This window comes from Mus pahari, chromosome 10, assembly GCF_900095145.1.
Source record: "Mus pahari chromosome 10, PAHARI_EIJ_v1.1, whole genome shotgun sequence".
Classification (NCBI taxonomy): Eukaryota; Metazoa; Chordata; class Mammalia; order Rodentia; family Muridae; genus Mus; species Mus pahari.
In genome coordinates this window covers 19,748,949-19,771,510 of record NC_034599.1, presented here as the reverse complement: position 1 = coordinate 19,771,510, position 22,562 = coordinate 19,748,949, and the positions used below count along the sequence as shown (strand labels likewise).

Below are 22,562 nucleotides of genomic sequence, written 5' to 3'. Positions count from 1 at the left end.
TTTTTTTTTTTTTTTTTTTTTTAAATAAGATTCTTCTTACCCCAGAGTGGGAAACTGAGCTTCAAAAGGTGAAGGGCATGAATAGGAGAGTCATGCCCGGCATCAGAGCAGGGATTCTAACCTGGGTCTAGAAGAAACAAAAAATGAAACCAAAAAACAAAACTCAAAACCCAAACTAAGTACTGCCCCCCTACCCCCACAGTTCACACTTCCCTTACTTGAGGTTTCCTGTGGGTTGCATCACAGGAGAGGAATTAAGATCTACTGGATCTGCCCCACCCCTAAGTAGTCCTTTTCCAAGTCAACTGAGCAAACTTTCAGCCATGTTCTGAGCTTGGGTCAAAGCTGCAGCTAAAAATGAGTACAGGAGAGATTTGGCTTCTCCCAGAAACTCAGGCCATGTGGAGACCGTTCAAGAGCTAGGGGCATCATGTTAGGGATGGTTCTTTGATTATGCTGTTTCCTGTACTCATCCATTCGTTTATTGAATAAGAAAAATCATCTGACAGAATCGTACCAATTTACCAGTCTCCCTCCCCCACCACACGTTCCCCCACAGAGCCCAGAAAGCACGAGGAGAAACTTTTTTCTTTTTGTACACACTTTTAATTTTTCTCATACAGTCTATTTTGATCATTTTTCCTCTCCCTAATTTCTCTCAGAACCTACCATTCAACTTCTTACCCCCGGAATCTTCATTCAAAAGCACAGAAATGAAAACTGGAACAAGAAAAAGATCGGCACGGCAACAACAATGTCAAAGTAAAACAAAAACTCCACAAAAACCATAGCCACAGAGTTCATTTTTTTTGTGTTAGCCAACTCCTGGTGGGCCCGAGGCCTGTCCCGGAATGTGGCTGATATAACCAGTGACATTCTACTGGAAAAACGGAAGCAGTCCTTGATGCTTCACATCTGAGGGACAGGCAATCCAATACTGTAGCTCCGCGTGCCTTCTAACTAATAAGTATGCCAGTGATGAAATTACTGTTATTGTCTTTGGCAGGCACTGAAGTAAATTTCTTTTAATCTGGATACAGTTACTATCAACCATAGAAATAACTTATACTCTATCAACCTGATACCTTGTTTCACAATGTAAGCCCCTATGTGGCACTGCCAATCATTTTTTTTTTTTTAGAGGTGTCTTAAACAGTTGTTCCTTGTTTTCAATACAGAACTTAATAATCAAACTCAGGAAACTTACAAAGTGTAATAAAGCGGTGAGTCCTTTAAAAAAAAAAAATCCATTCTTTGTGCCTGTGTTAATGAATGCTCATATTAATAAAGTCGTGAGCAATAGAAGCCAGAGCCTCCTGAAATGCCTGTAATTACAGTGGAGAAAAGTGAAACGATGTGCCTTGATTTCCAGCATCCAGACTTCTTGGAACAAGCTCATTTGGACAGGAGCCAAGAAATAAGTGTCTCTGCTGCAATTCTCCAAGGCTTTGTGCAAATAGCAATGGGCTGGAGGCAAGGAAGGTTAACTTGGAATATACTCTATTTTTCTTTCCCTGGGCTTCTTCATTAACTCCTACATCCTGCTATGGGACAATTCGTTTTCAAGTGTCACATCTTTTAGCAGTTTCCATACTTTCAGGATACATCAGGTAAAAAAGTAACATGTGGATAACCTTCCCTGACAGGCCCTTTTCATTTATGACTTGAGTTTGGGTTCCTACCCAGGCCTTCAGTTTACATTCTCATTCCGACCTTGCGGACACTTATTTGAATACTCGGTCCAGTCCCGGGTTCTCATCCTTGAACAAGAAAGCTGGTTGTTTTCAGTGACGAGGTCACACTTTACCCCGTTAGTTTCTAGCACGAGCCTAATGCACAGAGCCCCGGAGCGCACGCACGGCGCCGTTCCGTGGTCACTCGGTTCCCGCCCCGCGCCACGCAGCCTCACAGCCAGATCCCCGGTTCCCGAGGGCGCACGGCCGCTTCCGGGAGGTCGTCCACGCTGCTCCCCAGGACGCCGGTCCCGCCCCGCTTGTAGCCCGCGCGTGCGCGCTTGGCCGCTGGAGCGCGCCTGAGCGCGCGCGCCGGAGGGGCGGGGCGGCGCCGCTCGCAGTTTGTCCCCGCCTCCGCCCCGCGGCGTTCCGTTGTCGCCCTGGCAACCCGAGAGCGGCAACGGCGGAGGCGCGCGAGTCCGGCGCCGCCTCTCGGCCGCCCCGCGGTAGGCAGCGGCCGCCCGGCCCGCGCTGTCCCCGCCTCCCGGCCCGCCCTCGCCGGCCGGAGTGAGCGACCGCCAGTCCGCGGATCCCGGCCGCCGTCCGGGCGCGCGCAGCTAGCGGGCGCGACTATGCCAAGATGGTCCTGCAGGCGCGGAGCAAGCACCGGGACGCGGCTCCCAGGCCGCCCCGGTCGGCCCGCTCGTCGCCGCCGCCACTGAGCCGGGCATCCGAGGTGGACGCCGGGGAGCTGGGGTCGGAGCGCACGCCGCCGTCGCCGGGGCGCAGGGGCGCGGCGGGCAGGAAGGGACCCCGCGCAGGGACCGCCGCGCCCGCCCCGGACGGCCTCGCGGGCCGCCTGGCGGCCGGGCTGCACTGGGCGCTGGGCCTGCGGCGCGGGCGCGGCCGGACCTGGAGCACGCTGCTGCTAGGTGAGCCAGTTAGCAGCCCTCTCCGACTTTTCCCGGGACGCTCCTGTCTCCTCCCTACTCCTCCCCGCTCCTTCCGGGGCTCAGCTCCACGCATCCTCCGCCCCGCCGTCCGCCCGGGCTTTTAAAAACATGGCCCCGAGATCAACAGCTGCTTGGCTGGCCGCGGGCGGGCTGGTCCGCGCCGAAGAGACTGGCTTCTGCCTGCAGCGACAGTCCACTCTTTGCCCCTGGCCCAGCCGCTACTTCGGAGGATGGTTTGCTTGGTGATGCGAGCGATTCCTGGAGCTCGAAATACTCAGGTTTCCTGACTTAGAAAGTTGCCAAACTTATAATTAAATTTTAGCGTGCTTTTTCCCTTCTTGGCCGCAAACACTGAGGGTGGCACTTCGTGGTTCTGTCACTTTTCAGGCTGCGTCGTGTTTTGGATGCCCAAGCTTTTTAACCTTGCCTGCTGGCATCTCTCTACCTTCTTCCGTGCACCAAATGGATGGGATGTAACTTGTGCCTAAAAGAAATAAAGTTGAGGCATTTACGTGTTCTGATTGACTTTGTCGGATAAGACAAGTTTATAGAAGTTGGATTAATAGGCCTAATTTTTCCAAGCCCTTCATAAAGATTCTGTGATTTTTTTTTTTTTTTGCCATGATGGGATTTAGTTGTTGAATTATGTAGTGATATTTTCTTACTATATTTTCCCTGTTGCTTAATGACCTCTAAGAGTTTGGGGTGCTTAAAGTTTGGGGTTTAGACAGACTATGCAGTAAAATTAGCCTTCCTGTGGGGACAGCCTCTACTGCAGCCATATAGTTATTGAAAGCCAGTCATGGCTATGTGTTTGTGGGTTCAAGAAGGCTGGCATCATTACTAGGAATTTTTTTTTTAATACTTGGGTCAAGATTTGCCAAATTCTTTATTCATTATTTTCATCATGCCCTCCTCTAGCAGCTAACTTGAGAACCTGGCAAGTGTACAGGTTACATTCACCTTGGGGAGGCAGCGTGGTACAGCAGCTGAGGTTGAAGGCGCTCAGCGCTGGTGCAGAGTGCTTGATTGTGTGGTTTAAGTCTCACTTTGAGTTATCCCATGCCCCACTTACCCAGGGATGTCCAGAAGAGCAATACTAACTCCGTGGGTGATGCATGTTTGTGCGCAAAGCACTTAACAGCATCAGTTCCTATGTAAATGCAAATACATAAGCCTGATTTCTGATCCCATGACAGAATAAATCTCCACCGTTTGTGAATGGCTAGTATAAACAGCAACGGTAGTAGAGTAAGGGATGACACTGTTTATTTTAGGGAGAGATAATAATAGATTTTAAAGGATACTGCTCTTTTCATGTTTTATGGTACAGCTCCTTTGGGTTTGCTTATACTGGACGGCTTGTATTTGGATTTAGCAGTGCCCTTGCAGAAATACTGTTTTGTTCAATGCAGCAGGGCAGCATTTCTCTTGATTTGCTCTTTTTGGCTTTGTAAGTGGAAGTACAATGAATGTAGCAGACCATAGTCTTAGGTGTAGCCTGGACAGAGGTCACCAAGGGTGTGAGTTAGGAGGAACACTGCAGTCTCTGGCTTCTTGCTGGGCCATCTGCTGTGAGACCACACAGCACCCTGAGAGAAGGAAGGCGCTGCTGCTGAAGGATCAGACCTGGTGTCCTTGGGTTAGCTCTGGCCCTGTACCCTCAAGGCTGGTATCCAGAGTGATGGCTTTTGTACCGCCATGTTTCAGACACTCAGAAAGCCACTGGTCCTGCAGAGGGGTTCTAGCAATTTCCATGTCTTTGTAGGCTGTTTCATTTCCTCCGAGTTCATCCTCCAGTGTGGGTGGAGGATGCATTTCAGGATGGAACTTTTAAAATAACAACTCCTTGGTCTTACATGGTGAGAGAGGCATTGCTAGTCACTTGTTGCTTGAATTACTTGTAGCTGCTCAACTCTAAAAATTACCTATTAAGCTGTGATAAAATGGCTTTATTTGCATTTTATAATAAATTTCCTAACTTGGAGTGCTGTTACAGCAGCACATGTTAGAACTGGTTAGAGCTTTTCTTCATGTGGGCTGGGCACTGACAAGTCACTTGCCAAGGTAGTTCTTACCATTGTTGTGCAGTGATGAGCACTGCCTGTTTTAGTAAGTACGTATGATTTTCTGATATGTGACCATTACTACTTACTTAATGGTGACGATTAAAGAGGTTTGAATTGTTTATTTTTAGAAGTTTCCGTTCACTTGCTCCCAGTTACAGGAGACGGGGTGGAGGAAGAGCCTTGGAAACGTCTTTCAAACCTTCCTGACCACAGACAATGATATACATTGCCTCTGACCTGCTCCCACCAGAGGAAGCTCATCTTAGTCCACATATATGTCTGTATAGATTTTTGTGTTGAAGCAAGAAGCACTAATAATTGAGCTATCTTCAGAGGTAAGAACAGGGTTGGTTGAGAAACCTATAAAGGGTGTTAAGGCCATAGGTAGTGGAGCTCTACTCCTGGAGAAGAGTGAGGCGTGGAGAACTGGCTCTGTCAGGAGGTGTGCTCAGCTGTGCTTGAGGGAGCCCAAGAGGAGTTACACAGCCTTTCCACACTCTGGTCTCCTGCTTGTAGTGACCTTGGAGGCTACTGAAACAGGCTGTAGAGCCAACCTCCTGAGACTGGGGTCAAGGCCGAGAAAGGTGGATGATGGACAGTCACCAGCAGGTTCCGGCTCATACTGTCTTCCAATAAGTTCTTTTTCTTTCTTCCCTCTGTGCTGGTTAATTTTAGCTGTCAGTTTGACACTGCTTTAGATTTCCCTGGGGAGAGTCACAGGGATTCCCTGGCTCAGCTTGGCCAGTAGGAGGTTGTCTTCACTGTTGACTGAGAGACGGCCCAGGCAGTGGTTGGCTGGGCCATTCCACTCCCTAGGGAGTGAGAGTGGAGGACGCGGGGTGAGAACAAGTAAGCGAGACGAATGCCTGTGCTTCTGTTCTCTCTGTGCTCCACTGTGAGTGGGATGCCCTGGCTCTCAGCTGCCTTCCCGCCGTGACGGCCGTGACCCGGGACTCTAAGCCCAGCGAACCTTCCCCTCTCCTGGGTTGCTTTTTGTCAGGATATTGCACAACAGCAAGAGAAATGAGACTAGGACTTCTGTATGGTCTCATGCCTCTCTCCCCATGCCTGCTTCAAACTTGGTGGGCTTCTGAGCCAAGAATTTAGCTTTTTAACATTTAGTTTAGGAATGTGTAAGATGAGAGATCTGCATTAGACCAGCAGTTCTTAACCTGAGCTGTCCACTGGCGCTATCTGAACCCTTAAAATGAACCACATATCAGATGACTTAATTGTGTATCTAGGGGTGTGAATATGGCAATGGGGGAAGTGTTGTAATAGGGTTTTTTGTCCCTGTAATAGGTTTTAAGTGCTTAGTTTTTGGTGCTGGGGATTGACTTTGGGGCTTCATACATGTTAAGTAAATCCTGTACCTCTGAGCTTTTGGAAGCACATGAGTATCCCCAGGAAATGGAATTTTCATGACTAAAGTCTACTGAAACTGTATACCCCAACTTTTATTTATTTATTTTTCATTTATTTACCATGTGTGCACACCCTCACACGTGCATGCATATGTGTGTGTATGTGCGTGTTTATGTGTATATATAAATGTATATGCATGTATATGTGTGTATGTGTATGTATGTATGTGTGTGTATATGTGTGTGTGTGCGTGTGTGCGTGTGCATGTGTGTTTGTCACAGTGCTTATGTGTCAGGATAACTTGCAGCTATCAGTTCTTTCCTACTTTGTGAATGTCTGGACTACTAGAACTCAGGTTTTCTGCCTTCATGGAAGGCACCTTTATCCACTGAGCCTTCTGTTCTGCTCTGCCCTCTTTGTTGCAATAGGCACAATAACTGTCCACTTGCTACAGTTCCCATAATCTTTATTGTTTCATCAAAGTGGGGACTATTGGCTGCCACTTGCATGATGGAGTCTCATCTTTCTTACACCTACCTATGTCCTCCACCTTACTAACAGGAGGAGGAAAAGTTCTGGTAGTTGGAGAGGGCTCTGTTTCAGGGTGAAAGTGAGAAAAGTGTGTATTGAACATGTACACAAAGCATGCTAGCAGTCCAGGGCTGTAATATAAGATGCCATTTGTAAAAACTGTTAAAAAGTAACTAGTGGTTTGAATAAAAATGGCCCCCACTGGCCTCACATACTTAAATGAAAATGCTTGGGAGTGGCAAGAATCTTTAGCGAGTGGTACTGCTTGAGAGGGATTAGGAGGAGTGGCCTTGTTGAAGTAGGTGTGGCCTTGTTGGAGGAAATATATCATTGAGGATGGGGTTTAGGGTTTGGAAAGCTCAAATCAGGCCCAGTGTCTCTTCCTGCTACTTGTGTATCCAGATGTAGGACTCTCAGCTCCTCCTTCTGCACCTTGTCTACCTGTAGGCTACCATGCTTCCTGTCATGCTGACAATGGACTAAACTTTCTAGCTGTAAGCCAGCTCCAATTAAATGCTTTGCTTTATAAGAGTTGCCATGGTCATAGTCATGGTGTCTCTTCACAACGATAGCAGTGACTAAGATAGAGGTTGTCACTTTCACACTTCCAGCATGATTCCTGTGGCAACTGCACCCCCCTTGAGCTTCATGATGTTTTGGGTGGGACGGTCCTGTATTCTGAGGGACTGAACTGTGCTTTGCACAGGGTTTAACAGCATCCCAGGTTCTACCTAGTGGAACTTCTCTGTGGTGGCAGCCAGAATGCTTCCCAAATTCTGGCCAGTGTAACTGGGGAAGCAACCACCATACTGAAACTACTCTTTCAAAAGTCATGGCTTATGAGAGCCTGTGACTAGCCAGGGACAGGGAGGAAGCCTAGAGAGGCAGAGAGCTGAGTCTGGCTGGGCACTGGGACCTGGGATGGGCCATCAGGGTTGTGGTGTGGTGTGGTGTGTGGTGTGGTGTGGTGTGGTGTGGTGTGAGCCACCTGGTATTTCAAAGCTGGCCTGCTTTGGAAGCCTGTTTCTACACTCAGAAGCTGTTTCAACTCTCCCCCAATGTGTTACTGCCTTTTCTTTAAGATGGGGATAGTAAGTGCTTTGATTAGAGTAAAAGAATAAGTGAGATAATGCATGCCAACTAGTATGTGTGGTTTCTTTATATTCCCCATGTGCCAGGTGCATCTGGGAGAAATATAGACAACAAAACTGTACTCCTATGGAGCTTAGATGCTGGAGTACATGATCAGGTGGTTTCACTTTCTAGTAAGTGCGTTGGAGGATAGGAAGGGCAGCTTTGTTAGAGAAAGTGAAGCAAAGTGAACAGACAAAATCCCCAAGCCAGGGAATGTCCACATTAGCAAAGCCAAGAAAAGCCATGGCAAGGCAGCCTGTGCTTGAACTTTGCTCTACGGTGAAGAAGCAGTGGCACCTACCTATCTCAAGGCTGAGCTGGTGTGAACTGTATAGAGGATGACAGGGTGCATCCCAAGGGCAAATGGGAAGGAAGGGACAGGTGTCAGTTCCCCTGTCATGGAGAAAAGCTGGGTGTATTCCTGTAGCAGTGGAAAACCTCTAAAGAGTGTTGAGCAAGACAGGGTCATGTTTACATTTTAATTTTGAGAATTCTGTGCTAGAAAAATGGGTTGAGGCAATGCAAAGACAAGGGAGACCTTTACCCCCACCCTGAGGTGGGGCTCTGCCAGGGCCCTCACGAGTTGCTGGAGTGAATAGAGGGCATGGCTGGCTGTGGAGACGGTAAGAAGGGGATAGCTTTTAGATGAAACTGTAGAACCTGGGGATGAATAGATCTTGGTGTGTGGGAAAGGGAGGAATTGCTTTCTAGGGGAGACAGTGGAGACTGGAACAAGAGAGGTTTGAGGGAGAAGAGAAAAGATGGTATCCCAGACACACTGTTCTTCAGGTGTCTGTGGGATCTCCAGTTGGAAATGTCAGCTGGTGATAAGATAGAGGTTCTGACTGGAATAGACAGTGGTAAGTTTCCAGCTATCAGGTGGTATTTAGTCAGGTTAATTGACTTTGTACACCACAAGCATCGTACACTGGGGTTGGGTGCATTGCTGTGGATGAACTCATTCAGCAGTAGCTTGGGTCTGACTGTGGCCTTATGTCTGTCCTATTACTAAAAAGGGGATCCGAAGCACATAGGTGCTTAGTACCTTAACAAAGTCCCTCCTGGAATTTTTAAGGTCAAATTCAAAGCCAGGCCTCATGTCTTCTGAGTTCACTTTCTTAACTACTATGGAGTGTCTCATCCAGTGAGCATATAGCAAGTGGACACACAGGGGCCCCCAGCCTGTCCAGAGAAACCTGGGCAGTTTGTGCAAGGACAAGCATCTGCCTTGTTTCCTTCTTCAGAAGAAGTAAGGAAAAGGAATTATTAGAGAGAGGGATACCAGAATGGAGAGAACGCAGGTTAGTGCTTGGGCTGTAGGAGGAGAGAAGCTGAAGTGTGAAACCCAGGAAACATTGGCCCCCTCCGGTGCTGATTTTCAGGCAAGAACTTGGACCCAGCCAAGCAAGCAGCTGTGAGGGTGTGCTTGTGTTAGTTACTGGAATCCCATCAAAGATGGGAGAAAAGATGGAAATTTGGGGTTTTGAAACCAATTTCTCCCTTTCTAAAATAGACTTCTGGTTAACTCTTAAGAATATTTAGAATCACCTAAATATGCCTTATGAATAAGGTGCTCTAAATATACGGTCTCTGAACATCAGGTGCTCACAAGCACTGAAACTTCATGCAGCGAGCCTGCCTCACTTATTAGTATAGGCTGCATTCCTTATTTGTAATTGCTTTTTATCAATAATATGACATTGATAGAGACTGAAATTAATTTCTCTCTCTCTCTCTCTCTCTCTCTCTCTCTCTCTCTCTCTCTCTCTCTCAACAGCCGGTCATTTTAAGCCTTATCCTACTATGTTGTATTAGTGTCTCTTAATGAGTGCGAAGATGCATTAATGTCTTGTAAGTTTAATGACATTTGCATTTCATAGACTACAGAGCTTTATTATTTACATACTTCTTTCTAAACTTATATTTTGGGCTCACCTTTTACCATTAGCTGAGATTTACCATTGGGACATTTCTAGGGGATAATTTGTTACTTTTCTTCATCCAGAGCTTACCAGTAACCAGAACTAGTAGACGTCTCATCCACTTCCAGATGCACACCCTTAATCCCACAAAGACACCAGTTTCCTGTGGGTGATCTTTTCTAATTCAGCTAAGAGTCATTTCAGAAGAGTATATTTTAAAGTAGAATTACCTTTGGGAATGCATCAGTTTACAACAGTTGTGCTTTAATAATATTACTTTTTATTTTCTTACCACTATTGTGATTAAGTGAAAACAAGAAATAAAAGGACGACATGACTGCTCCTAAGGGGTCTAGGCAGAGGCAGAGACATCTGGGAGAGTCCAGAGTGGACATGGCCAGCAGACTGGACCTGGCCATATGAAGAGATTGCAGAGGGAGAAGGGAGAGGGAAGAAAGGGAACCAGGAGCAGTGGCCAAGAGGGCAAGGGGCCAAAAGGTAAAAAGTGGTGACTAACCAAAATGGTTGGGTGTGTCGGGAGGAAGAGCTGGGGGAAGTGCAGCCCAGCCCCTGGGCTGGATTGGTCAGGGTAGGGGTGGGGTATGCCAGCCAGCAGGACCTCAGCCTGAGACTGAGGGATGCTGGGAGAACCTGGGTATGTTAAGAGACATCCCAGTTAGCCTTTTGTTTGAGGTTGAGGCCTCAACCAGGCCCTTTAGTGGACAGTGAAGTTGTCCACCTTTGCTTAGTGTTGTTCCCCATGTTTGACTTCCTTCTGCATTAGCTAGTCGTCAGTATGCCGGCTAGCACTGGTGCCATCACAAGAGGAACTTAATATAGAGGAAACTGTCACCCAAAGCATTGACTTGTATTTGGCTTACAGCCTGATAAGGATGGAGGTGGTTTAAATGCTCATTAACTGTAGCTTCAGTTTATGTGTAAGTTGACCAGTCACTTTTAGAGTTTATTGCCTAGGTGAATTTTTAATTTGGGAAGATCTTCATAATGGATAAAAGTGAGGTTTTCTTTGTAATTTTTTAATAATTAAAATAATTATGTGAGTGCTCCATCCTCATTCTTGCTCCACATAGTAATTAATCATGACTGTCTATACAATTCTCATCATGCCTCTGCTGTTCTACTAGTTAAAATTTGATTTTAGAATACCTTGATTATTTTTGTTCCTCACTCATGTTTGATATCTCTAGAAATCTCCCAAGTAATGTTATTGTTAAGAACTTTACCCATGTGGGTATCATTCTTGAGTTTTTCGGATGAGGTTTGGGCTTGCAGCCAACTCTTGGTTAGTCCTATTTGTCAATAGTAGGTCTCAGATCTGAAGCATAGACTTCAGCCAAAGGCCTGTCTGGGAGTAGGACCTCAGAGTCCCTGAGATGAGTTGACTCACTAGAGAGAGCAGAGATTTCTCTTTCTGCCCATTCTGAGAATCGTTCTGGTTTCAATATCTGCAGGTCTATCCACCCTCAACCCCATCTTCATTTTGATTACCTATTTAATTTTGAAAAATGAATAAATTCTGAATTTAAGGAAGGATGGTTGTTTGGCAGTGCTATTAAAAAAAGATAGTTTAATAAGTCATGATTTCTGACTCATTTAAGTTAAATGATAAGCTAAATCGTATGATACCCACGGGCAGCTTGCAGTTTGAAGGGGTTTCATTATCTTAGCATTAGAATGCTTTATCGGGGAATAAGCTTGTTAACAATTACTAAAGACTGATATCTCTCTGTCTCAGTGTCCCCAGTGGTCCCTGAGCTTTAGGGGAAGGAATTAGATTTGAGATGTATGTGTCAGTTGGTGCTGGACAGCTGCCACATGGTCACTTGTCCTCTGCACCCCCACTCTCTGGCTGTGATTTTCTGTAATGGTTTCAATCTGGTGCAAGGAAACATTTCTTTGATGAGGGGTGAGGACTGCATTAATGGGTGGGTATAAGAATAAGTATTTAGAATATAGTTAGTAAATAAGCTGATTTATTAATGGTTATAGATTCTCTTTCAGGATTTGTGACTTCCCTAGCTCTGGGAAGTTTGCTAGGTTTCTAGTACCAGATATGACTTCCGTCTTGTTGACTGGGCCTTAAGTCCAATTAGTTATTGTTTACCACCAAGATATATATGCCACTTAGGGATATTGTGCCATGGTAGTAATTGTTTTAGTTCGGAGGTGTCATAGTTGAATAGACTATTACTTGGTTTCCTCCCTTGCAAGTTTGCATGGCGCTTTTTAATATCATGAAAGCCAGTCCTTTAATATCTGAAAGCCAGGACGTTTTCAGATCAGAAGCAGCTCGGGTCCTCCAGTTCACGTGTCAGGCCCTAAAGTCATACACATACAGATGACTGCGTATGAATCAAGAAGGTTATATTTATGTGTGTGTGTGTGTGTGTGTGTGTGTGTGTGTGTGTGTACCTGTGCTTGTCTTTTCATCTTGTCTTACATAAGAGACCCGCGTTCTACACTTCCCTCCTGATTTATCAGGTTTGGGATTTCCCTCTGCACGCTCAGAAGCATATTATTTTGGTTGTATACTTTATTTGTTCTTAAAACAGTAAAATGCATTGTATTTTGCTAATGAAGAGAAAGTTAACATGGAAGTTATCAGTGCGGGTTACTATTTGGTTTAGAAATATTTGTATAAGGCTAAGACTTTAAAAGGTAGATAGAATTCACTGCCTTTAAAATGTGTCTTGTGTTTTGTACATCCATTCATATTTGAAATATATGGGGGCTGACTGTGTTTTTCTATTAGAGTCCCAGCCATGCAGTCTGTGGGATGGTTGATACCATTGTTCTTCCTATGGGGCTACAAACTCCTTCAGTTCTTTCTCTAACTCCTCTACTGGGGACCGTGCCCTCTTTTCCTATTAAAAATAGAATGTTTTCCCCAATCCCAAAGAAGGAACAAATGAAAGGGATCAAACCTATCAAGGCTTTGAAGTTTGTGGATCAGGAGTTCCAATGCTGGTGGTAAGAGCTGTGGGTCCTACCTACATTAAGCACTGGAGGCTGAGATAAGCCCCCCCCCCCCATTCTGTACTGTGCAAATGATACTCAGATGCTAAGTTGATGATGTCTTATAAAACCTGAAAAGCATTTCTACTTAGGAAGGGCTTTCGTAGAAGGAGGGAGTTTATGAATTTTAACTCTTTCCCTTACTGAATCCTCATTTGTGACCTTTTTAAATTTGTACTTTCTTTTCCTCATCCCTTTCTGTTACCGCCCTCCAGGCTTCCATTTCTTACTTGAAGGAATTGTCAGTCCGCTCTTCTCGCTGGACTTGCTATCATAACTGTACCACTTCTCAAAGTGTGGACTATGTGAACCACTGGGGGACTTAATGTGTGGATCAAGATCTTCTAAGAGCAGGACCCAAGAAGGCAGTGGTGGCGCACTTTGTGTGACTTTGTGTGACGTTGTGTGACGTTGTGTGACTGTGCTCCAGGGCCACCTAGTGCTGTGGAGGTCTGCTAGGGCATGTCACTGAGCTGTCTGCGTCTTCCTCAGGCTTCTTGAAATATTGATTGTTGGCAAGGCTGTGACCTGAGATTCTGCTTTGTCACCTCAATCCAGGGTAAAAAATCCCCGTTGGCCTTCAGGAGACTTACTAAGGGACCCTTCCGTTCTCACGGTAAATCTTATGCAGAGTACCCAACCTTTGCCCCAGTTGTTCTGTGATAATGAACCTTAGTCAATCTGTCAGTCACTTTGCTATTATTTGTTAAGGCTATCCCATAAACTTATGTGTTGAAACACTTCTTCCCCTATTTGTGGTTCTGTTTGGGGAGGCTGTATATTTCTTAGAAAGTGGGTCTAACTAGAGGAAAATGGGTCATGAAGCTGGGCCTGGAGGTTAGTAGTCCCTTGGGAGCAGCCAGGCTCCAGTGAGCTATCTACCTCTAGACTATGGGTCCTGTAATTAGCTGCTTGAGGTACACACTGTCACTCACTGTCATGCCTTCTCTCTGGGAAGGGCATCACCTCAGAACATGAGGGAACATAAATGCTTCCTTCTGTGGGTTGCTCCTCATGACATTTAATCTTAGTTATGAGAAAAGGGACTAAACAATGAGAACTGCCTAGAATTTCAGATGTATGGGGTGGGACTTCGTGAGCTCCTCCCCCAGGCTGGCTGAATCTTGTGACTATCTTGTGCTGCAGTGACAGTCTGAATCTGTGTGCCATGGCCTTGCCATGCCTGGTAAATACTACTTCACTTCTGCTGCTTCTGGCTCTTCAGTCTGTCTGACTTCTCTTTGGTAATGATCCCTGAGGAAGGGGATGCATTAGAGACATCTTAGAGCTGACCACTCCTCAGTCTCTTATTCTCTGCATGTTGACCACTTGTGGGTCTAGGTATTAATAACTATCACCATAAAAAGAAGCTCCCTGCTGAGGGCTGAGAGACAGTAATCTGTGGGTATGAAGATAACTTAAGAGGCATTTTATTACTATGTCTATTTAGAAGACTAATAGTAGTAGGCTTTTCCCTAGGGCCTGTGACCTGACTAACCGAGGGTTCTGGGCCCAGTTAATGATACCAGGTGCGAGTGGACCAGGCTTTAAATGCAAACTGAAAGTGATGGATTGCTCCTGTAACATTTATGGCACTATTTCATCTGTGGCATGGCTTGATGGGACAGTAATTACTGCAGCTGGTTTGCAGGGTTCACAGCTGGGTAGGACTGTTGATTATGTAGCTAGCATGTAGAGCACCTTCCAGCACTATGCAGGCTAGCAATCAGACCAAGCTTCCTGGCCAGTACCAGCTTGATGTGTCCATGTCCTCTGCAACACCACATGTCGGTAGTGCTTAGGTCTCACCATCGGCCCTGTAACCCAGAGCAGCACCACACACTGATGATGGAGGGCCTGTGGACCTCTGGTGAGCATCACCTTGAAAAGCGGTAACTCATACCTGCCTCTGCCAGAACCTTCCCACCTCTCCCTGGACTCGTGAGCTGTGTCTGGAATGTGAGTCAGAATGGGGCAGGCAGAGTGGGGCTGTCAAGAGCTCCAGTAGAACAGAATAGCCAGTTGCCTGCTTTCCTACACCTATGGCTGGCTCAGTAAGCTGAGACAAACTCGGACAACAGGGTCCTGGAGGCTCTGCCTACTAACATGGCAGAAAGTCCTGAGGCTTGGCCCTTGGCTGCCTCCAATGCCCTGTCAAACTTTCAGGAAGTAAATTGAGAAAAGATTACATCTAGGTGTGTGACTTAATTTAGCTTTACTCCGAGGACAGGGTTTAGTGTTAATTCATACCCTCCCATCAAACTTGGTTATGCACAGTAATTTCTAATTCATTTGAACCCCAGCTGTGTATGCAGGCTAACAATTACTGGAGTAAATTCAGGAACTTTGTTTCTAAACTCCCTTCTGCAGGGCCGTCTGAGTAGCTGGAGTCTAGCTGCAAGGAGACACATAAAGTTTTGTTTGTCTTGTTTCACCTCAAATACCACAGGATTGACCACTGATACAGGGTAACATAGTCAAGAGGTGTTTAAGAGCCAGTGCCTGATGGAGCATTGGTGTGGGAAGTATGGATGCTCCCAGTCAGCGGCAGGGTTTTCAATACCAAGGGTGGGATCTTCTGCTGTCACCTTTGCCTGACCTTCTATGAATTGTTTTTGTTTTTGTTTTTGTTTTTTTTGCAGATTTTTTAAAGTTTGTTTTTAAAAATAAAAACTCAGCTACTGAGAACATAAAAAGAGCATGCTTCTTTAAGTGGAGAGAAGATTACCTATATTGTTATATCCCCCATATACACACCAAATAAAAAAGACTAATAATTTCTGACTTAAATTTAGAGAAAATAATTTATAATATTCTTTTTTGAAGCCAAGAAAAGTTCAGACATGTTTTTAGAAGTTTCTGTCACTTTATCTTTATTCCTAAATCACATGTTCATAAAGCAGTATCTTACTGGAACTTCAAATGAAATACTGTGCGTCATTTTAAATAAAGTATCTCCAAACTTTAACATAGGAATTTTTTACTCTATGTGTGAGCCTGTGTGTGTCTGTGTGCATGTGTGTACTTCTGTGTGTTGTGTATATAGGTGTGTGTGTGTGTGTGTGGTATGCGTATATTAATGTGCTTGTGCCTGTCGAAGCCAGATGAGCCATGGGTATCATTTTTTAGGAACTGTACACTTTGTTATATCGAGACAAGAGTCTCTCTGTGGCCTGGGGCTTGAAGATTAGACTAAACTGGCCTGTGAGCTTAGGGAATCCTCCTTTCTGTCTCTCCAAGGCTGGGCTTACAAATGCTGTTGGCTACCAACCCAGCTTTTCACTTGGATGCTGGGTTGCTTATCAAGCTTGTGTGGCAAACATTTCCTGGACTGAGCCTGCCCCCAGTCTCTAGTAATTAGTAGTGTCTGGAAAGTATGTTTCCTGTATTGAGGGATTCATTGCAGTAGTTTTGATCTTTTATATTTAAATTAAAGAGGGGACTGAGATTAGGAATTCTTTGTGGACAAGATGGCTGAGAATTTGGCACTGTCTTCTTTTCCATCCTCTTCTGTAGAGGCCATATGTTTGAAGTTACCACTAACTTGAATGGAAGAGATTGAGAAATGCCAGGACTTCCTATTATCTACACTGGTGCTAAAGGAACCGATTAAAGGCACTAAGGACATCTGGCATCTTCCATCTTCTCCCAAGAGATTATGGTATTTTAAGAACACAGAAGGTACACATCTACTACTAATATGTAGGGCTACAAGTTCAGTAACCCTACTTATCAGTCTCTGTGAGCTTCCTTGGGTCCAGGTTAACTGACTCTGTTCTCTGCATCTGTTTTTATCTGTTGCTGGATGAAACCTCTCAGGAGATAGTTAGGCTAGGTTCCTGTCTGCAAGCATAGCAGAGTGTCACTAATAGTCTTGGGGGTTGGCTCTACTCCCTGGGCCTTAAGTTAAGGGCTGTTCCCTCAGTCTTTGTTATACCTTTTCCCCTGCATATCTTGTAGGCAAGACAAGTTTTATGTTGAAAGATTTGTGGGTGGGTCACCTAACAATAGGAGCAGGGATTGTCTTGGTTTCTGTTCCCTGCTAATAGATCCTCTTCCCCTACCTGGACTGCCTACTTGGGCCTCAGTGTGGGAGGGGATGTACTTAGTCCCGCTGGGACTAGCTGTCCCAGGTCAGGGGTAATACCCAAGGGGAAAGGAAGAAGGTAGGGAGGGGAAGGATTTGTAAGAGTGGGACTTGGGAGGGGCGGGGGCCTGTAATATTAAGTGAATGAATTAAATAAATTAATGAAAAAAAAAGAACACAAAAGGAAGGTGACCTTGACAAATCTTTATTTTCACTACAGAATAGAAGATGAAACTTCTTCAAGTAAGAGAAGTCAACCTTAGCATGTTTTTTTCACTAGAATTTTTTTTTTTTTTTTTTTTTTTTTTTAGGGTATTCTATAAGATATTGACCAAGTAGAAGATGCTAATGGTAAAATTGCAAAATGGAAAAAAAATAGCATTTGCTAGTACTACTGTCTAAAATGGAGAATTTAAAGTAAGGTGAAAATAGTATAATCAATAGTCTTCTCGGATTTGTATATCAATAATAACTGTATTAGCATAGGGAATATTTCATGGACGTGAAAAATTTAAAATAGGGTGAATACTCCTAATCTGAAATCCGAAAGCTCCAAAGTCTGAAATAGTTTGAGTGTTGACATGTGGACACAGGTAGATTGTTACACCTGACCTCAGGATGAGTCTGTCAAAATGCAGGCACCCTAAAAATATGCCATCAAAGTACCTCTGACTGTACAGTATTTCAGAGACATAAATGGATTTGTATTCATACGTTGGTGCTATCCCCAGCTATGCCATTTTACAAAGAGATACTTTAAAACATGAAGACAATTGTTACTTGAAACCCTTTTTGTCCCAAGCCTTGAGGATAAGAGTTTCCCCTGTGTCCTACCTGATTGGAGTTTCTCAAGGTCACTGAAAAGTGATTTGTATAACTGAATGTGCATACCATGTTTCTGAACACAAAGTCTATAGTCAGATGTGTTTCCAGTGATCTCTACTTGGGCAGAACATGAAGCATTCTGAGATACGATCTGTGTTACTGTTGGCCTTACCCTGAGTCTTTCTTTGTCTCTTCTTTTCTCCTTCCACTTTTACAAGAATGGGACTTCCTGAAAACTCCAGGCACTAAGGTAGTTTATAAAGGTGGGGGTACTTTGTATATTTATTTCACTGGTAACCCTAGCCGACCAGTAATGGTGGCTCCTCTGTGGTCTTTTTGGGATGCTTTTGATCTAGTGGTTCCTGTATAGTATTGGCAACAGTGTGGCCTCACATGCTCTGTGGAGTGTGTGAGGGAGGAAATGAAAACTGTAGCAGGGACCTGGGCTGCTCTCTTGGTGCGGTGCAGGCTTAACCACAGGGCTTCTTTTGAAGAGTCATAGTCTCTCCTAGATGCTAAGCCGGGTTCAACCTTTCCTCTGAGATCTATAGCCATCTGGCCCTGATGGCGCTGGATCTCTTTGGAAGTGCTTATCTGTAAGGAGAAAGTATTTCTTCATGCTAAAATAGTAATATAAATTTCTTTTTCTTTCAGCGTCCTTTGCAGCTCTATTGCACTGGTAAGATTTTTTTCTTCAATGAGTTGTATTATGTAAATGTTCATAACTAACCAAAGCTATAGCCCATGTATTTAAAGGAATAGCTTCTGTGTCATATTATGGATGTATCTTATTTATACCATAGTCTTCTGAAAGATTAGTTTATTTGATAAATCAGGATCAGAATAATAAAACTGTTGTATGAGATTATCTATTATTAAAGAGGCTATATTTGATACTCTAATTTGTGTAACGTTAATATGGTGTACATGTTGAATGTTAGATTGATGTTTTTAATCTTCTGGGTGGAGAGATGTATGAATTTTGTGAACCAGGCAGTTTCTGAATGGTACCCAATGGCACATTCAGTGTGATCTATATTTTTATAGTACATCACTTAAAATATCATTATGGTTTATTTTAATGTTAAAATCTAATTGGAATGTGTTTTCTTATGGAGAGGACTTTTAGAATTGTTAAAACCTGGTAGCAAACAAATATGGATGTGATGGTGTTTCAGTTTTGTTGCAAAGGGTCTGCAATCTGTAGACCATTTCCTTTGCCTCTGAAGAAGCTCTCACAACGCTGACTGCCATGTTGTTGAATGTTTCCAGGAGCCACATAACGCACCTCTTTGAGAATGATCGGCATTTTTCTCACCTCTCAACACTGGAAAGGGAGATGGCTTTCCGCACTGAAATGGTTAGTTCTGTGTGGGGGTAGTATTTCATTGTAGTATTTTGGGACTCTAAATATTTTAAAGCTTTTTTGGCATGAAAAGTTTCAATAAGACAATAAAGGAGTAGACAGTTCTCCCTCTTTATCTTGTAGCTTTAACAACAGATAATACACAGTCATCCATATTCCTTACCAATCTCTATTTAAAGGAAATTAGAGTTAACTCTTGTGCTGCTATGTTTGAAGTTCCTGAAAGGACTTTTTGTCCCTAGTAATTTCTTAGCAGCATCAAATGAAAATGTTTGAATGAGCTGATTAGCACTTGATAGCAGCTGATGACCTTAACTAAAAATGCAAACTGTCTGTATTTATGTTTACCTGCTGTATTGCTGGGTCTTTTAATCTGTAGATCTGTAGGTCCCTCTTTCTTTTTTGTTTTTCTGCCCCTTTTCTATTTAGGGAATATATATATATATATATATATATATATATATATATATATACACACACACACACATACCAATTCCTCAACATACATATAGTATACATATATGTTGCGTAGACTTGTCTATGGTTGTAACTCATGTTCTCACTATGTTCTTATTTCCTGTGTTTTTTGAAGACTGATGGAAACTCTGACTACTTTCTGGAAGGAATACTTGCCAGCTGATTCTGGGCCCTTTATTGTAGCATCTCAAGGTGTCACAGGTTGCCTTCTCAGATGCTCAATCTGGGGAGTAGCTGGAGGAGTGGTCTGGCTGACTCCTTAGAGCCCAGCCATCGTGTAGTGTGTTCATCTTGTTAGCACAGACACTGTTGTTATTTTTCTGCACATGCTGACTTTTAACCCTGGAAAGAATTTTCCTACAACATTGCTTCAGTGTCTTTTCTAGGCTTACTAATTAGTGGAAAGACAGGAAAATGATCTATTTTATTTATAGTTTTTCTTTTCATAAAAATCAATCAATTCTCTCACATCTTCTAGTCAGAATCAGTAGATTGATTGGCACATATTGTGTAACCTTTAGTTTCTGGAACTATCAAGTCTCTGCAGTTGGCTGTGTTGACCTCAGTGTGACCTCGTAAGTGTTTTCTTGGTGTCCAGACCTTGCTTACTTTGGGGTGCTGCACGATATCTCCTACCCAACTGGTAGCAGCCAGTTTTCCAAGGAGCTTCAGTTCCTTGAAGATGGCACGTAGCAGCCAGGACCTCTGTGCCGCAGCTGCTCATTGCTGCTCCATGGGCCATTGGAACTTGGCCTTTTAGTGAGCAGAATTAGGAAACTTTTTTTTAAGAAAACAAAAAACCCAGTAAGTCATGAATTTATATTAAAAATTTTAAATTAAAATTTAGGATTTGATCTATTTTACTTGATATTAAATTTGTTTTAATCTGAGAGTATTAATTTCAAATTATTTAATAGAATAAAAATATCAAGCTCAGTACTAGAAATAAACTATTAAATGAGTTTTAGGGTTTTCTGGAAGTCTGTCTCTATGCTGTGCTGTGTTCCACTTAGAATACCGAGTAGGGTAACAGTATTCTCTTCCAATTTGATAAATAATTAATGTCTTTTAAAATTTCTGTTACTTAAATATTCAAAGTTGTGTGTTTTGTGATTAAGTAAAAATGCTAATATGCTTCTAAAATGAAGCACAGAGCAGGTAGATGCAGTAGTTTGGGGCTTCTGACAGTCTCTGAGCGCAGAGGGATGGGCCAGGTGCCTCTCCATGAGGCTGGCTGGTGTGTGCTGCCTGTTTGGGTTTCCTGGTTTATTGATGCATTGCTCTTCAGTCTCTGCTTCTGTCCTCTTGATCCTTTTGTCCTTACAAGACTATGCTCAAAGTCGAGTCACCTGAATCTTCTTTGCCATTACTTCAGCTTGATGGTATCATTAAAGACCCTGTTTCCAATGAGACCATATTCACAAGTTCTGTCCTACAAGAAAGTGTTAGAAACCCTGTTAACTTAATACAGTAGGGAATCTGTTTTATATTAGAAAGGATTATGTGAGGACTAACTCAAGGCAGAATCAAACTTTCTCTCTCTGGAGACATTCTGGGCAGTAGGGAAGTCACCTTTCTGTGTTCAGAGCTTGGCAAGTGGTCTCACTTTGGTTGAACTGAAGAGAAGGTGGCATTCATTTGCCCAGTATATGTCTGTCCTTTACACTACCTCTCAGACTCTTGCCTAAGGTTCATGGACTGTCAGGGGATGTTGTTTGGTTTTATTTTGTTAATTTATTCACGGAGAAGGAGTCTCCTGTTTGCTCACCTGCCTCAGACTGACTTTGTAGCTGAGGATGACCTTGAACTGCTTGTTCTGCCTGCCTTCATTGTCATTAAGCCCAGGGCTTATGATATTGGGTGTATGTTGGGGGTATTATGTAGTGACCAGCATAGAACTCAGAGCCTCCTGCATGCTGAAGAGCACTCAGCCAAGCGAGCTACATTGTCAGCCCTGCCTCTTACCTTTTTGTCTCATGTGGTTTCACCTTTGCTACAGTCCTTTTCAAAGTAGCAGACTAAACTTTCCTAGTTCTCTCAAAAGGCAGCCCTCCCAGTCCCCAGTGTCAGCTCCTGGGCTGTGTTGCTATGGGGAAAATGATCTGTAAAATTATTGTTTAATAGGAATGTGAATAATGTACAGGCTTTTTACAAAACACATTTAGATTTTTGAATAGCTTTGGAGGAAATAAGACTGATATCATTTTTGGGTAATGAATAGATGATTTTCATACATGGCAAATGCTGAATTGCATGTACACATATTTAAATTCTGATACTATTTTTGAAGCTATTTTTCCATTAAATTATTTTAATTACAATGAAATTCTTCTAAAATAAACTATTTTGTAACCTAAGAATTTATAAATGATCAGAAACCTGTGAAATTAATTGTAGCTATTACCTGCTTGAGTGCTCAGTTTTTCAAAACCAGTGTTTTTTAAATATTTGTAATCTAAGAAGATGAGTAACTATGTACTTTTTATTATAACTGGAGCATATCCTCCTTTTAGGGTTTGTATTATTCTTACTTCAAGACTATTGTGGAAGCACCCTCATTTTTGAATGGAGTATGGATGATAATGAATGACAAGCTGACTGAATACCCCCTGGTTATTAACACATTAAAAAGATTCAATCTTTACCCTGAGGTAAGTCACTGTTGTGATTTTTCATTAAAAAAATGCTTTTTAAAAATTAAATGTGTGTCTAACTTTTAAGTTCTGATTTACCATACTAAATTTTATTTCACCTTTTAATAAAAAATATGTACCACATGAAGGAGTTTATTGGGGGAGGGATTTTGAATCTCTGGGATCTATAATTGTGATGGCATTGTTAGAAAATGAGGGTGACTTCATAGCGAGAGATAGCCATGATTGGCATGGGTCATTTGTCAGCTAACAGCTCTTTTCTCTGTAAGAAGACATCCCTTCCCTCCCTAGGATAGCATCCTTCCCTCCCTAGGCTTACATCCTCACCTCCCTAGGGTAACATCCTTCCCTCCCTAGGGTAACATCCTTCCCTCCCTAGGCTTACATTCTTCCCTCCCTAGGGTAACATCCTCCCCTCCTTAGGGTAACATCCTTCCCTCCCTAGGGTTACATCCTTCCCTCCCTAGGGT

The 22,562-nt window shown here is 43.6% G+C and overlaps 1 protein-coding gene across 4 annotated transcripts in view; it reads left to right on the top strand.

The window, feature by feature from the left end:
• Nucleotides 1-2,222: 2,222 nt before the first annotated feature.
• The window catches only part of Dpy19l1 (dpy-19 like C-mannosyltransferase 1), an 82,514-nt gene continuing 62,174 nt past the window's right edge, over nucleotides 2,223-22,562 (top strand). Inside the window, exons 1-6 of one of the 4 annotated variants that reach the window (XM_029543064.1) lie at nucleotides 4,848-5,030; nucleotides 16,200-16,364; nucleotides 17,814-17,845; nucleotides 18,250-18,274; nucleotides 18,868-18,955; nucleotides 21,952-22,089. In XM_029543064.1, the coding sequence (XP_029398924.1) occupies nucleotides 18,935-18,955; nucleotides 21,952-22,089 (159 nt within the window). In that variant the 5' untranslated portion in view covers nucleotides 4,848-5,030; nucleotides 16,200-16,364; nucleotides 17,814-17,845; nucleotides 18,250-18,274; nucleotides 18,868-18,934. Of the gene's footprint in view, nucleotides 2,606-4,847; nucleotides 5,031-16,199; nucleotides 16,365-17,813; nucleotides 17,846-18,249; nucleotides 18,275-18,867; nucleotides 18,956-21,951; nucleotides 22,090-22,562 lie in introns of those variants that run through there. The other 3 variants (XM_021208138.2, XM_021208140.2, XM_029543065.1) reach the window with 3 other exon arrangements.